This window comes from Thamnophis sirtalis, unplaced genomic scaffold (genome assembly GCF_051295495.1).
Source record: "Thamnophis sirtalis isolate CommonGarterSnake01/CBP01778 unplaced genomic scaffold, rThaSir2_p1.2 scaffold_7, whole genome shotgun sequence".
NCBI classification, from domain to species: Eukaryota; Metazoa; Chordata; class Lepidosauria; order Squamata; family Natricidae; genus Thamnophis; species Thamnophis sirtalis.
Window position 1 is genome coordinate 74,620,828 of NW_028261387.1, and position 14,613 is coordinate 74,635,440.

At 35.9% G+C, this 14,613-nt stretch overlaps 1 protein-coding gene across 11 annotated transcripts in view; it reads right to left on the reverse strand.

Moving 5' to 3' along the window:
* ZMYND8 (zinc finger MYND-type containing 8) overlaps positions 1–14,613 on the reverse strand; it is a 97,757-nt gene that overhangs the window by 66,277 nt on the left and 16,867 nt on the right. For 3 of the 11 annotated variants that reach the window (XM_087720433.1, XM_087720434.1, XM_087720423.1), the window contains exon 1: positions 11,647–11,731. The exons of 4 other annotated variants lie outside the window; for them this stretch is intronic. In XM_087720433.1, the coding sequence (XP_087576559.1) occupies positions 11,647–11,660 (14 nt within the window). In that variant the 5' untranslated portion in view covers positions 11,661–11,731. Of the gene's footprint in view, positions 1–6,249; positions 6,376–10,568; positions 10,749–11,646; positions 11,732–14,613 lie in introns of those variants that run through there. 4 more of the 11 variants (XM_087720431.1, XM_087720429.1, XM_087720428.1 and 1 more) reach the window with 3 other exon arrangements.

Sequence of the window (14,613 nt, forward strand, 5' to 3'; positions counted from 1 at the left end):
TGGGTCGCTGCCGGTTCTGTGACCCAGGCCAGCATGCTACTACTGGTTCAGCCAAATCAGGCCGAACTGATAGGAACCCACCTCTGGTTTATCAGACTCTCCAATATATGTTTTTTTTGGGGGGGGGGAGCAGGTATGGATAGTGTGACGCCTTTGAATCCTGTCTGGTCTTTGGGCAAAGGTTCCCTAACGCTTACCTGTCTACCTCGAATATGAGAATGACATGGACTAAGAACTATAATTAGACATCGGCTGAATTAACAAGGTCTACATCAAATGCTGGGGAACTTAGAACAATAACGATAAATGGGCTACTGGAACAAACCATACATGAAAGAGACAAGAGAACTCAGAAGTGATGAAATACTACTACAACAGTAAACCTAATTGTAGAGGATATTTGAAGCATAGGAGGGAATTATGGATCAACAGAAGACTCATATCCATACTAACTCAGAAGCAGCTAGTTACTCAACTCTTCAATGTAGTGAAGAGGAAGCCTTGGGCTTCTTGCTGCTCTCTGAGATTGTTTTCTTGCAGATATCTTATTACCAAACTAGATAACATCATTAGTGCTAGTAAGGAATGAGATTTGCTGTCATTTTATATTCTAGTGACTTGCCTTGTCAGTGTTAATAGAAATGGTTTTCCATAGAGACCCAAGAAAGAATCAGGCAAATTATATCACAGACCAGAAGATGAGAAAAAAACCAATTACCAAATTAAGTGTTCTTCATCCTACCAGCAGACAAAGGTTGATCCATTGGTATCATGGGCAGATCATAATTTATACAAAAAGTGGAAGAATTAGTAGAAAACAAAGAACACAAATCCAATACAAAAACTATAGAGAACTGGATTAAGAGAATTCTCAGCAACCTCATCAAGGAAGATAAAATCACCGATGACCAGTGGCAGAGGAAAAGTAGTGAACCTGTCCTCCCATGCTTCCATGGATGCCCCAAAATGCACAAGCCACATATACCTCTTCGTCCAAATGTATCATTATCATGGACCCCAACCTACAACATCACCAAAGAATTAACAAAAAAAGTCTGGACACCTCACACAGAGAAGCAAATGTCGTGTCTCCAAAGAATCAAAGATGCGACAATAGATAAATCAGCATCTCACTTGATGTCACAGCACTTTTTACATCCATAGACCCAGAATTAGCCAAAGAATCCATAAGAGCACTACTACACAACACAACAGACTTAACCAAATATATCAAGATTTAAATACCCAGAATCGTGGATCTTATCAATCTTTGCCTAACTATGTACTTCCAGTTCAATGGGCAACTATATCCAGAAATCAAAGGAACATCCACGGGATCACCACTTTCAGGACTAATAGCAAAGACCATAATGCAATGCTTGAAATCAATAGCATTCCCATACATACAACCTAAAGTATGGATCAGGTGTGCGGATAACATCTTTGTCCTAATAGAAGAACCAACTAGAGAACAAACACAAAACCATCAACATCATCTTCAAAGGAATAAAAATTCACAAAGGAAGAAGAAAACAACAATACACTACCCTTCCTGGATATCCTCATCAGCAGATGCACTGATGGCAAATTAGAAACACAAGTCTATAGTAAAACTACTGATACCAATCAGGTGCTCCACTACTTTAGGAGCCTGGAACATCTGAAAAAGAAATAGATCATCTACACAGCATCTTCCAACAAAATAGATATCCACCTAACTTTATCAAATTGTACCTGACCACTCAATTCAATATAGCACAACCAATGCAAGCTGTGAAAAAGATAACACTGCCATATATTAAAAACCTCTCAAAACCCACCAACTGACTATTACAACTGCATGGCATCACTATAGTACGCAAATCAATTAAAGCCCTCCAAAACATCCGAAGTAAACCAAAAATCTCAGCAGCCCCAGAACAAAAAACGGAAATCATCTACAACATACAATGTTAAGGAATGCAACAGCCACTCTGTAGGACAAACAAGCAGAAGACTAGCATAAACGATGCAGGAACACCAACTAGCAGTCAGAAGAAATGATGAAAATTCTTTACTGTCACAACACATGGACAGACTTAAATATAGTTTTAACTAGAAAACTGTGAGCATCCTAGACCAAGCCAAGTCCAAAAACCGCTAGAGAATTCCTGGAAACCCGGCACTCAGCCAAATTGACCATCAACAAGCACATAGAGATAAACAACAAACATACCGTTCAAAAAAGACAATCAAAAAGCCAAAAAGAAAACAAAAAAGCCCAAAATACCTCCTTACCAGCAATCAACACCAGAGGAGCAGAAATGAATACCAAAATTAACATTAGACCAACAATCAAGAAGCAAACAATACCCCAATCAAGGAACTGCTAAACAAGGTAAAGGTAAACAGCCCAATTAAGGAACTACCAAAACACTTCCACCAACACTGACAGGGCAAGCCACTACAGACAGTCCTCAACGTATGACAATTGAGACCAAAATTTCCACTGCTAAGTGAATTGTAACCCATTTCATGACCTTTTTTGCGACAGTTAAGCAAATCACTGTAGTTGTTAAGTGAATCATGTGGTCATTAAACAAACTTGGCTTCCCTCATTGATTTATTGCTTTCTGGAAGATCACAAATGGTGATCACATGACCAGAGGACAGTTCAACTGTCATAAATACATGCTAGTTGCCAAGCATCTGAATTTTAATCACATGACCATGTGGGGATGCTGCAACAACCATACATGTAAGAAGTTACAATTTTCAGTGCCATTGTAACTTCAAATGTTCACTAAACAAATGGTTGTAAGTTGAGGACTACCTATAAATATAAAATGAGAGCAAACCTTGCTCCCTACTAGCACTGATGTTATCTAGTTTGGTAATGAGACAACTGTAAGAAAACAATCAGAGAGCAACCAAGGACTCACAATTCAACTGTAAGCTACAAATATTCTCTTCTATTAAACAGGAAGCTGTCTCACCACTGGAGATAGACAAACTACACATTATATCCCAGAGTCAAGAAGATCTGGAAGAACAACTGGATATGCAGCCAAACAGCTGAAGCTGGAACATCACTGCCACTCCCTCCATTACAGAGGACAGCAGCTGGTATATGGCATAAGACAATAAATAAACTAGCTACAATCAACACTCAAAACCAATTACCTGGGCTTAGCAGCAATGTACCATCAGAAAGTAGCCTGTAGATGCTAGTAGAACCCTCAAAACAATCCCTACTACCACTGTAAATCAATGCAATGAACTGATATATACTACAGTTGCTATAATCCTGGGGAGACGTTTGGTTACACAACCAGAAGAACAGCAGTGCATAATCCCCCTGGAAAATGAGATTGGAGACTAAAATCAGGGCAACTTGGAGAGAAGTTAGTCAGCTGGTAGAACTACTACAGAATGGTGTAAAGATTAAGGATAAGCCATGCTACTGGAAAAAAAAGAAGTTGCTGACCCTATCTGAAGCCAGAGAGATTGCTATACAAAGGCTCACAGCACTGACTACCAGGCTAAAGAGACACACTAGAGGTTAAGAAGATAAATGCCCTGTTCTCCAAAGAACCTTCCATGTTGCAATGTTACAACACAGTAACAACAGAAGAGAAACTGAACAGTATTAGAAGAACATATGGGAAAATGAGAAGACACATAACAACAGTGCAAAGGGGCTGCAAGACCTGAGACCACAGTACTCTCCTAGAACAAGAACCAATCACCATCATAGTGGCAGATATCCAATAGCAAGTCAAAAACATGAAGAGTTGGACAGTACCTGGCCTGGGCATGATCCACCCTTTACTAAAGAAACTAACAGCACTGCATGAATGCCTAGCAGCACAGATGAATCAGCTGCTAGCAGCAGGATTCCCACCCAAATTGGCAAACACAAAGAAAAACAGTGCTGTTAATGAAAGAACCTTGTAAGCAAACACTACTATTCAAATAGCCTACCCCACAACATAGAAGGTCTTGGCAGGTTGATTTCAAGCTGTATGCCAGGGGTCGCATCGTCTTGGAGGTGTCATGTGACGTATTGTGACTCCCCCCCTTCGCTAAACTGGGCATGGGCGTGGCCAGTGCATGACACATCTGGTCCACAGGCCAGAAGTTTGACACCCCTGCTGTACGCTAAGAGTGAATGAGACATCAACTTGCCTGTGTCAGTGGGGACATTGGCATGTCATTTGGATTGAAGAATTATAACCGGATGGTATACAAAAGAGGCAATAAAACTAAGGCTGATTCAGCTGGCCACATAGCAGACATTATGTGCCCTGCTGGTAGCTACAAGTACTTTGGTATCCCACAATCACAAGGAAGACAGCAACATTCAAGTACCAACAAGGATAAGACAATTCCTGAAGAGTCAATCAATGGGAAGAATAAGATCCACACCATCAACATGCACACCCTATTTCCCTACCAGCTATCAGATACCCTGCCTATGCAGTGAACTGGCCAAAGGGAGACATGGTTACTGATGTGAAGACTCAGAAGCTCCCCATGCCCCAGGAATTGCACATCAGCCAGAAGATGAGAGAAATGTCTGCAACAGCAGCAGACATGAGAGGAAGATCAAGCAAAAACGTGCCATGGGTAGACAAGGCATTGCATTAGTTCAGACAGCTGAGGTACCCAACATTAGGAAACCCAGAACTGGGTTAGACCGAAAGATGCTGAGGTACTGATCATAGCAGCCCAAGAACAGACACTAAGCACCACGTCCATTGAAGCAAAGATCTGCTGAACAAAATTGAATCAAAGGTGTAGACTGTACAGAGAAACCTCAGAGACAGTCCAACACATAGAGGCAGTTTATAAGATATAGGCAGAAACAGCATATACTGAACTGGCATAACCAAATAGCTGACATTGTATACAGGAACATAAGTACAGTGTGTGAACTGGAACTCCCAAGTCAGATGGGAGATTCCACAAAAGGCCGTGGAGAATAAGAGGACTACGTTCCTGTGGGACTTCCAAATCCAGATGGACAGATCCAGCAGGTACCAGGCAATCAACTAGACAGCATAGTAGAAAGAAGCAGCAGAAGAACTGCCAAGTGACAGCAATATTAGGAAGAAAAAGTATGAAAAGCTGGAGGAGTATCAGAGCCTAACAGAGGAACTAGAAAGGATATGGAAAGTAAAGGTCAAAGTGAATCCAATGGCTCCAACAGATTCCAGGAACAACATCCAAAGCTATCTCTCCAGAAGTGTACAGTGCTAGGATACTGCAGAGGACCCTCAAACTTCCAGGCATCTGGTACAGGACCTGAGATTGAGGAAACACATACCACCCAGAGGACTGAAAAAGAATTGTATCTAATTATTATTCCAAATCAGATCAAAGAACTTTTAAAAAACATGTAGAATGGAACACGGGATGAGATGCAATACAATGGAGAGGGAAATTGAGAAATATCTTTTTCTTTTGAGCAAGATACTCTGGAATTAAATGGTTTCTTCCAATATATCACATTGTAACTGAACATTATGTAACATGATGTTACATGTTGTTTATTATATAGTTTTTAAGGGTAGGTAAACAAATATTGGCTTTTTGTTTAGAGAGAAAAGAAACAGAAATTAAGATATGTATAACTCACACATTGCACAAGTTTTCAAACCTAGTTTTGTAATTTATTCTTTAAAATTAAAGAAATTTCCAAAATGTTAAACCATTTGAAAAGTAAAGTTCAAACCTAAAAGCATTGTATTGAGCTTTGATATGCAATAAAGGAGTTCCACAAGGATATAAAGCTGTTTTCTTGTGTCTTGTATGAAGCTGTCAATGGGAAATTTTGTAATTAATGTTTATTTTATGGATCAAAATAATTTTCTTAGAAAACCCGATAAATCTAAAGTAAGATTTCAAATTTCGAAACAATGTGAAAATATTTGGAAATATCAGAAAAAAATAGGAAAATATGACTGTTATTTTATTTTTGAAGAATCTCATAAATTCAATAAAACTGTTGTTTCTGCCTAAACTACCAAACTATATACTGAGCTGCTTAATAATTCACTGATGGCAATGAAAGAGGGATCTTCAGGATATCCATGTAGGAGATTAGTATTTTAGGATAATTTTTTATTGCTAGATTCAGTAGATTTCAAGTGTGTGCTTTCCATCCCACAATTTATTTACAATCTGTTTAAATATATCAGTCCCCAAAAGATAATAAGGCAAAGAAACATTTCCCAAATAGCTGTACTTTAGTATTATTTGCAATACCTTTTCTTAGCAGAAAGTAAATATTAAAAGACAAGAAGGATTAAAGGATCAAAGTGCATCATCTTGATATCTCCTACATTGAATAGTTTTTCTTCCAATTCATTGTAGTAACCTTTTTAGAGTTTCCTTTAAAATGCAGTTAAGAAAGTGATTAGGATTGTACATATATACTATTAAATCTGGTAGACAACACCTATAATACATATATTATAACAAAGAACATTTACTTTGTTTTCTGATACTGTATTATTTTCTTGAGAAAGCAGATATAAATGTTTATATTAGTAAACCTTTGCCAAATACAATATAGAGTGACTTGAAATTATATTCACCCCCAAACTTATCTCTGAATTTATCAAGAAGGTTTTTTTAAAAAACAACACTCCAAAGCCTCACATCTTAAGAATGAAACAAATTTTTGCACAAAGACTTTAGAATTTTGCTAAATAAAAGTTTGCCATATCCTTTTTCAGATGGTATCTAAGTACTGAATGATACAAATGAACCCAGCTATCAAAAATGTTTATAGTGTATATTTTACATAACTAAAATATTATTTATTGGTAAAGAATTGTGGTTTGCTTTTTTAAAATAACATTGCATTTTTCACAAATAAAACACTGTATGTTAAGGACTACTCTTTACTGCAACATCATTACAGTACTTAACATATGGATAAATGAAGAAACACCTATGCTTTTTACCTAATCTATCTATAAAGAGGAAAAGTTGTAAATGAACTGCTACACTTGACATTCAGATAAGAAATCCAATGATAGAAAACAACCAGACAATACTGGCCATAATGTAGTCTCAGTAATGGAATAACTTATTATCAAAGACACATACATTTGGGCAAAATCTTTTTAAAATAAAAACAACGCTCAACACTGTAAGACGTGCACTTCAATTTTATCTTCAAAATAACTGATGCTTCTACAGTACAAGTAGCAAGCATATAATAAAATTGTTAAAACTGCATTTCATAAAATTGAGATATTATTTTGCTTGTCATAACTGAATAAAGAGCATCTGTGTATAAGCACTCACCTATAACAGTCTCTTACTCATCGGTAGCTATGCTATTTATGCAGGATTCTTAAAATGGCGTCTGACAGCACTGCATTGCCTCATTCCTATACAGAGGCTAAAATGGTAGCAATTTATTCAATAACTATGACCTTTTTTAAGCAGTAAAAATTTTAAAAGAGTTAAATAGCAAAAAAATCATTACACAATAATAAAATATCTCCAAATAATAAACTAAAATTTCCAAGATTAATTTATTAAGGAAATCCTTAGATTCTAAGAACTGATTCTTCTTGCAAAGCCTAATGTATTTTAAGATTAAAAATAACGACTAATCTGGTGAAAGCAAAAGGAACAAAATGCTATATAATAAATTAAGTCATCCATTTTTTAAATATAAGAAATGTACAATAATGTTCAGAAATACTAGAATTCATCAGGCAATTATGTATCAACACTTGGCTAACAAAATAGCAACACTTCAATCCCAGGAGAAAGTAGAGTGTTTAAATCAAATGTTTTCACAGAAAGGAATTGCACAATCCCAAAATATAGCTTGTTTAACAAATCTTCTAGTTTTGTAACGAATTCTTAGCTGGTTTCATAAATGTTACCTTAAAGCATCATGTTTTAAATAAATGTATGAAATACTGTAATTCCTAGGGTTGGTTCTTAATATTGTTAATAGCAGTCTATAGCAAAAGGTATTAAAATCTGTGGTATGTAGCACAGTCTGTAGAAGAGATAAAATTTTGAATCCCTCACTCCCAATGGTCAATCTGATTACCTATTATAATTGATACTACTAAACTGTCCCATAATGCTGAGATGCTATGTAAGATTTTAATCTGTCATTCTTTGCCCAACATACTCCAGGGCACTGACTATTTACTACTTACTTATATGCCTGCAAGGTGGCACCTGCTTTACAATAAGTTGAATTTCTTGCCAAGTATAAAACAAATGTAGTCCCTTTATTGAAGAGGTACAAAAGTGATATTGAATGATAGGTGTTAATGAGATTTTATTTCTATGCATACACACAATACAACATGCATGCATACACACAAACACATACATGTGTCTGTGTATACCAAACACTGCAACCTGGGTTATCTTACAATAAAAGAGAACTGAAGTGTAAAAAAAAAAGATGATACAAAATGACGGTAAATTTACAAACAGTATTTGTAGTGAAAATGTGTCAGAATTTTCTAAATGTTCTTCCAAATCCAACGAAGTAGGTTTGTGTGTGTGTGTGTATGTGTGTGTGTGTGTGTGCAAGCACTCGTGGGAGGAAGGGAGGGAGGGAGAGAGAGAGTAGGATATTTGTTTTGAAGGTCACAGCACTGTTTCCTTTTCAAGAGTGACTAAATACTGTGAAAAACTTTCTAGAAGTTATTTTACCCATTTCTATTTGGTTCTCAAATAATCAACATACAGATTGAAAGCCATGTGTATTTTAACTCTGTGCTATTTTATTGCAATATTTAATTTAAAAAAGAGACCGAGGGCTAAATCATAACAGCAAATTGAATTTATATTGACCAAAATAAATAAATAAAAAGGAATACTGTGCCAAAATAATTATTTCAAAGGAGCCTATTTCAGCTATGTTATTCAGTGAAATTACAATCAATATTCAAATGCTCTAATTCAATTCTATTAGGACAGGAGAGTAAGTGTTCATCTATTTACATAGTCACTCTTGGTAAAGGAAACCTGCATCATCTTGCTTAAAGCAGAGTGTGATTCTTTGCATACCATTCTTAAATGTGACATACCATAAGCAATCAAATGTGATTTAAGGTATTTAGTAAAAGCATGAACATTATGGAATACTTGAGCTTGGCTCAGTTTCCGTACTTTACTTAAAATGGAACAAAGATGGGAGAAATTTCTGGAAGGCCTTTCTCAGCCTTGCTATAATATCTGTCAATCTTTAACCTATTCTGTTTTTATTGGTCAGGCTTTCAACAGAGCAACATGATTGGGCTGATCCGGGAACAACACTGCTGTCTCTCCTTGCCTCAAACATCTTGCTGCAATGCAGACATTTATATTTTGTGAACTAAGAAAGAATTAGCATTCAAATAATTTAAAGGGGTGAACTTCGGGGAATTTATGATGCTGTGTTTCATTATGTGCACAAGGATAGTCCATGCAAATAGGCTTTTCTTTGTCAGCAGTAGCTCTGGAGATGCAGATCTTGAGACACATCTTTCTTCAACAAAACCTAAGGGAGCCATTTTAATTCATGCTTTCTGAGTTCAGCTCACTTTTCTCCTGTTTCTTCATAAGACAGTATTTTCTAATGTTAAGATTCCACACCCAGCTGCTAATGTGTAATGCATGTCTGCAAATACTACATGTGTCTGGCCACAATTTTGACAAACAAAGCAGTAAAATGTATTTCTTAGCTATATCTTGGTACAATTTATATATATATATACTAATCAGTTCTATAAGAGAGAAAAACTGGGTAAGTAACTTCAACTCCTCCAGAAACAGATTGTAGGGGGATGGGAGAGGAAATACAGTGATTAGGCATTTTTAATGATTTGAAGGATTCACTTTAAAACCAGCCACAAACCTGGGTTAAAGACAATAGCAAAAGGGATAGTTTATCAAGTTCATGATATCCCTGAATAAGCTGTGACAAGGAATTATTTCTCAAAACTTATTTGTGCCAGAGCACAAGCTGGATTGCTACAAAATGGTACATAAATTGAATATATAACACAATCTGCAGTGTTGTGAGAAAATGTTTACTGCAAAAACTGTTAAATGAGACATGCATATAAAGTATCTTAGTTTTAGATTTTAAACATCAGTAACTGAAATGATTCTAAAACCAAATGTCATGCTGGATTATATAAGGTAATAAAAAAGCATAGGGTAACTGAAGGATAACCATATAACAATGTAGTAAGATTACTTTGCTGAAAACTAGCACATTCATCACTCAAAAGCCAGAGGAAGTATGAATTGGGCTTTAATCTGCAAATGCATTCATTAAGAGTCTCTGTGAACAAAGAATAAGCAGAATGTTGTTCTCAGAAGAAAACAGGAAGTTTATATTTCAAGTATAACAGAATATTGTGGAAAAAATTCAAATTCAAATTGGCACACAGTTTTTAATATATTTTTTGGGGAAAAGCCTAGTAATATTTAGTTTACTTAATTATCAAAAGAAAAAAATCCCCTGGATGCATTACATTTATCCTGTTAAAAGCAAAAGATTAAAAACTACTTAAATTGATCAGAGAATAGCAGACAAGTTTACTTACCAAATATTCAAGCAACCATCTCATTTTCCCCAATAAATAAGATACAACAAGCTGGCAGATTTGGGATTGACCAAAAGGAAATTTTTGAAATAATTACGTAGCATCATGCCAAAAACCAGAAAAGCCCCAAAAGAAGAGAAAAAAATGAACATGTAATACTCTCATGAACCACACATGATTTTTTATCACTCCACCTCAGAGAACGCAGCCTGTTACATTGCAAAAGGAAAAAAAGCAGTTAAGAAGTCCATTAGGTTTTTTTTTGTATTACAAGAAAGGTAGATAACAGTTCAAAAAGTGGTGTCTTTAAATAGATAAGGAACTGAAACAGATGCATAGCTATGTCTGATAGTTTCAGCCCTAGATCTTAACTATTTCTGAAACCTACAATAAGAAAAATCATTTTTAAAGAGACAGTTTTAAAGGAATATACTTCTCCCAGAAAAAAATACATACATCCTGCTTCTACAATCCTCCTGTAAGAAAAAGTATCCATTTTAAGTTAATGTAAAACTGCACAAAAACATGATGCAACAGCACTCCACTACTTAGGCCCAGTATCTGCAATCTGCCATTATCACTATTTACTGCAGGCTCAGTGGCTAAAAATCCTATATTTTATCAGGGGTAACTTATATTAGCTCTTATTTTTACTGTTTGAAAAGGTAAACTTGCCTGTTCTGCTGTCTGCCATTATCCCTGCTTGTCTCCCTGTAGGGCAGTTAAATGCATCTGCTCCCTAGCTTCCATTTTCTCTTCAGCAGGCATGTGACACAACAGACAATAGTGCAGGCAAACTGCTCAGACACAGAAAGCTGCTTTGGAAGAGCAGTACCTTGAAAAACTCTAAAACCACCATCCCCTTGTGAAGAATATGTATGCAAACGTTTTGCCAGTCTGTAAAATAAAGCTATGGCTAATGGCTACTAAACCATGTGACCCAAGAAAGCAATTTTAAACATTTTCAACTTAATAAAGTGCTGTGGGGTGAGTTTTTCGCAACAGATCACAGAGAATCACACTGTTAAGCCACAACTCATAGGTTTCAGAGAAAAAAATGTAAAAAAGTAAAGCTTACCTCTGTGGATGCATTGTTAACACAGTGTTATGTCAATACTTATAAAACATGGAGGACAGGCTCTCAGTACTCAGACAGAAAGGGCTTGGCACTTCAGCTTGATGATCTGTCTCCCTAATAAAAGCTAATCCTGGATTGGCTACTTTGGAAAATCTGAATGTAAAGCTTCAGGGGATTGGCTGAAACACTTCCTGAGCGATTATCTTTGTGCAGCTCTGGCAAGCAGGAGCCATCCTGTGCACAGAGAAGACACAGGCTAAACTAGGCCTGTTTTAGCAAAAGAAACTTAAAAAGAAAGCCATCCGTACACAAATTCCTTGCAGAAAACAGATTTTCAAACAGAACAAAGTGAACATCAAGTGGCAGACTAAAAGACTCTCTCAAACCACATCTGTTGCTTTTGCTTGAAGCTTTAATAACCTGCAGGATTTCTCAGGTCACAAAAGCTGTCCTTTAGAAGCAATTCAGGGGAAAAAAAGACTCTCCCGATAGTAAGTGAAAAACGTTTTGAAACAATACACATATGGCAGCTAATGCATGCAGTTATGTGCTATAGTTATCTAAGATCTGTGTTTCTCAAAAAGCACATTTGATTCTTCCAAATACATTTATAAGACTGGTGAACTGTGAGAATTGACATTGTGAATTTTAACCCCCACACGTATGCACTGAATTGAAATGGGAACTTTTTTCCTAATCACTTGCAGTGCTGCGTTCCTAACAGAATAGATGCAGAAAATAGCTACATTTTACAGAAAATAGCTACATTTTTCGGTAGCATGGTGTTTGATGTTTTCACAAATTTCCCTTATCCTTTAGTCTTTTGAAGTTGCCAGTTAAACAACAATCTTGCCTGCTTCTTAGTCTGCTGCAGCTTTATAGCCATTAACCCTATCACAGTCAGCTCTTTTTAAGAACAGGCCTTATGAAGAGCCGGTTTTCAGTGTGTGGAAAAATACCAGAGCTCTTTTCACACAGGGAAGAACAATGAAGTATAAAGAAAAGTTAGCAAATTTCATCTAGCTGTTAAACGAAGATAAGAGAAAAGAAGGGAGGAAGATAATTCTAAACTGTGGCCATTTCTTAAGCAAAGAGAAACATTGAGATATTTTAGCTCTCTCAAGCACCTCATATTTCAGTTTATTTACTACAGGCCATGGGATACACTGCTAAGCTTCAGAAAAAAAAACATGTACATTTGTGTTGACTTTTGGTTATATTTACAAATACGGGTAAAGAAAAACTTTAAAGGCAATTAAAATTATAATGTATGTAGAAGAGCGTGGTAGCAAAATGCAAACAGCAATATATGTATGAAGAAACAGACTGAAAGCAAAGTTGGCCACAAACAGTATGAAAAAGTAAAGTTCTAAGTGAATGTCCCAAATAGCATATGGATATTTATTTATTATTTTTACAAGCAACTCAAGATAGCAAACATATCTAACACATCTCCCTCCTCACATCTGTATTTTTATGATACTATACTGTAATATGTAACTACAGAGGGAAAGATCCAGTTAAGACTGGGCCTTGAAATCAGTAAGGCTACCAACCAAAATAAGGTTCTTAACGCCTTTCTAAAATTCTTGTTTACAATCACAATAAAAGCTAGATAAATTACTCTAAATTTAGCCTACTGTAAATTTCTACAGCAAGTGGTATGATGAAAGTTCATACACATAGAAGCAAACCTTGAGATTGAGATTCTTCATAATCCAATGCAAAGAAATAAAAGATTATCATGTGGCTCTGTGTGTGTGTGTGTGTGTGTGTGTTTGTGTGTGTGTTTTCATTCCCTGAAATCACAAGCATTTTCAGCCTTTCCAGAGAAATTTTCATACTATTAAGAAGCTGGGTGTTCTCTGTCAAAAGCGGTCTTCCAGATAATATACATACATTAAACCAATGCTAATTTCATACACAATTTTGCTATACTTTCTGTTAAGAAATTTCATTTTTCAAATTCCAGTCAGATGCTGGTAAAACTCTAAATTCATTTTCACATTTTTGTTCTCTTTTTGAAATGCAGCAGGAAGTTGTTCATAATAAAACAGAGTAGGTACAGACTAAAGGCATGAGAAAAACAGAAGGCAAATTGATGGAATCCCATCTATTGTCTGATGAGTATAATAGAAATGGCCCAAATAATAAACTACTTGCGTTAAAGTCACAAAGTTCATCTCAGTAAACAAACAAACAAACAAACCTGCTACAATTGCAACAGCAAAGGCAAAACAGAAGAATCAAGCTGCAATGTTGTTTATCAATGAAATGTTATTCAATGGCAGGAACTGCTGAATAATAAAGCACATGATCTAAATTCTGATATTTTGTTTCTGAGAGTTAAAATCAACACCAATAGCTTCATATATTATAGCTTCTAACACACTGCCTATTTTAAACTGAAATAATCTAGTAAATATGTTTGAAATATATGTCCACTTTCTCCAATGTCCAATGACATCCACATATTGACACCATATGCACCATATATGCTACATTACCTTAAGAATAATCACACTACAGTAATATTAAGAATAAGCACACTACATAATCTTAGAACAATCACATGCTAATCCAGTACTTAAAATAACAATACAAATTAAAATCATCCTTATTTTTTGCTAACCAATGATTCGTTCCTGTTTTACCAGCATGATGTAGAACAAAATTACTCATGATTTTATCTTGACTTTTAAGATAAGTTTTTCTCCAGATAGATACTAACTTGCTTTCATGTTTCAGAAGGAATTTGAATCCAGATCTCTAAATTTCATCATTAAATTATATTACTAGCTCCCTCCCCCAAGTTTGATTACTTGCCAATCCAAATGGCAGAACTCCAGTTTTTCCTTTCCCCAGGTTGTTTGAACATGTAGTTTGCTGCATGAAGAAAACCCCACCCATCCACTCTTCCTGAGTCTACTGGCACTGAAGTAGACCGGAATCATGTAAATCATGGTC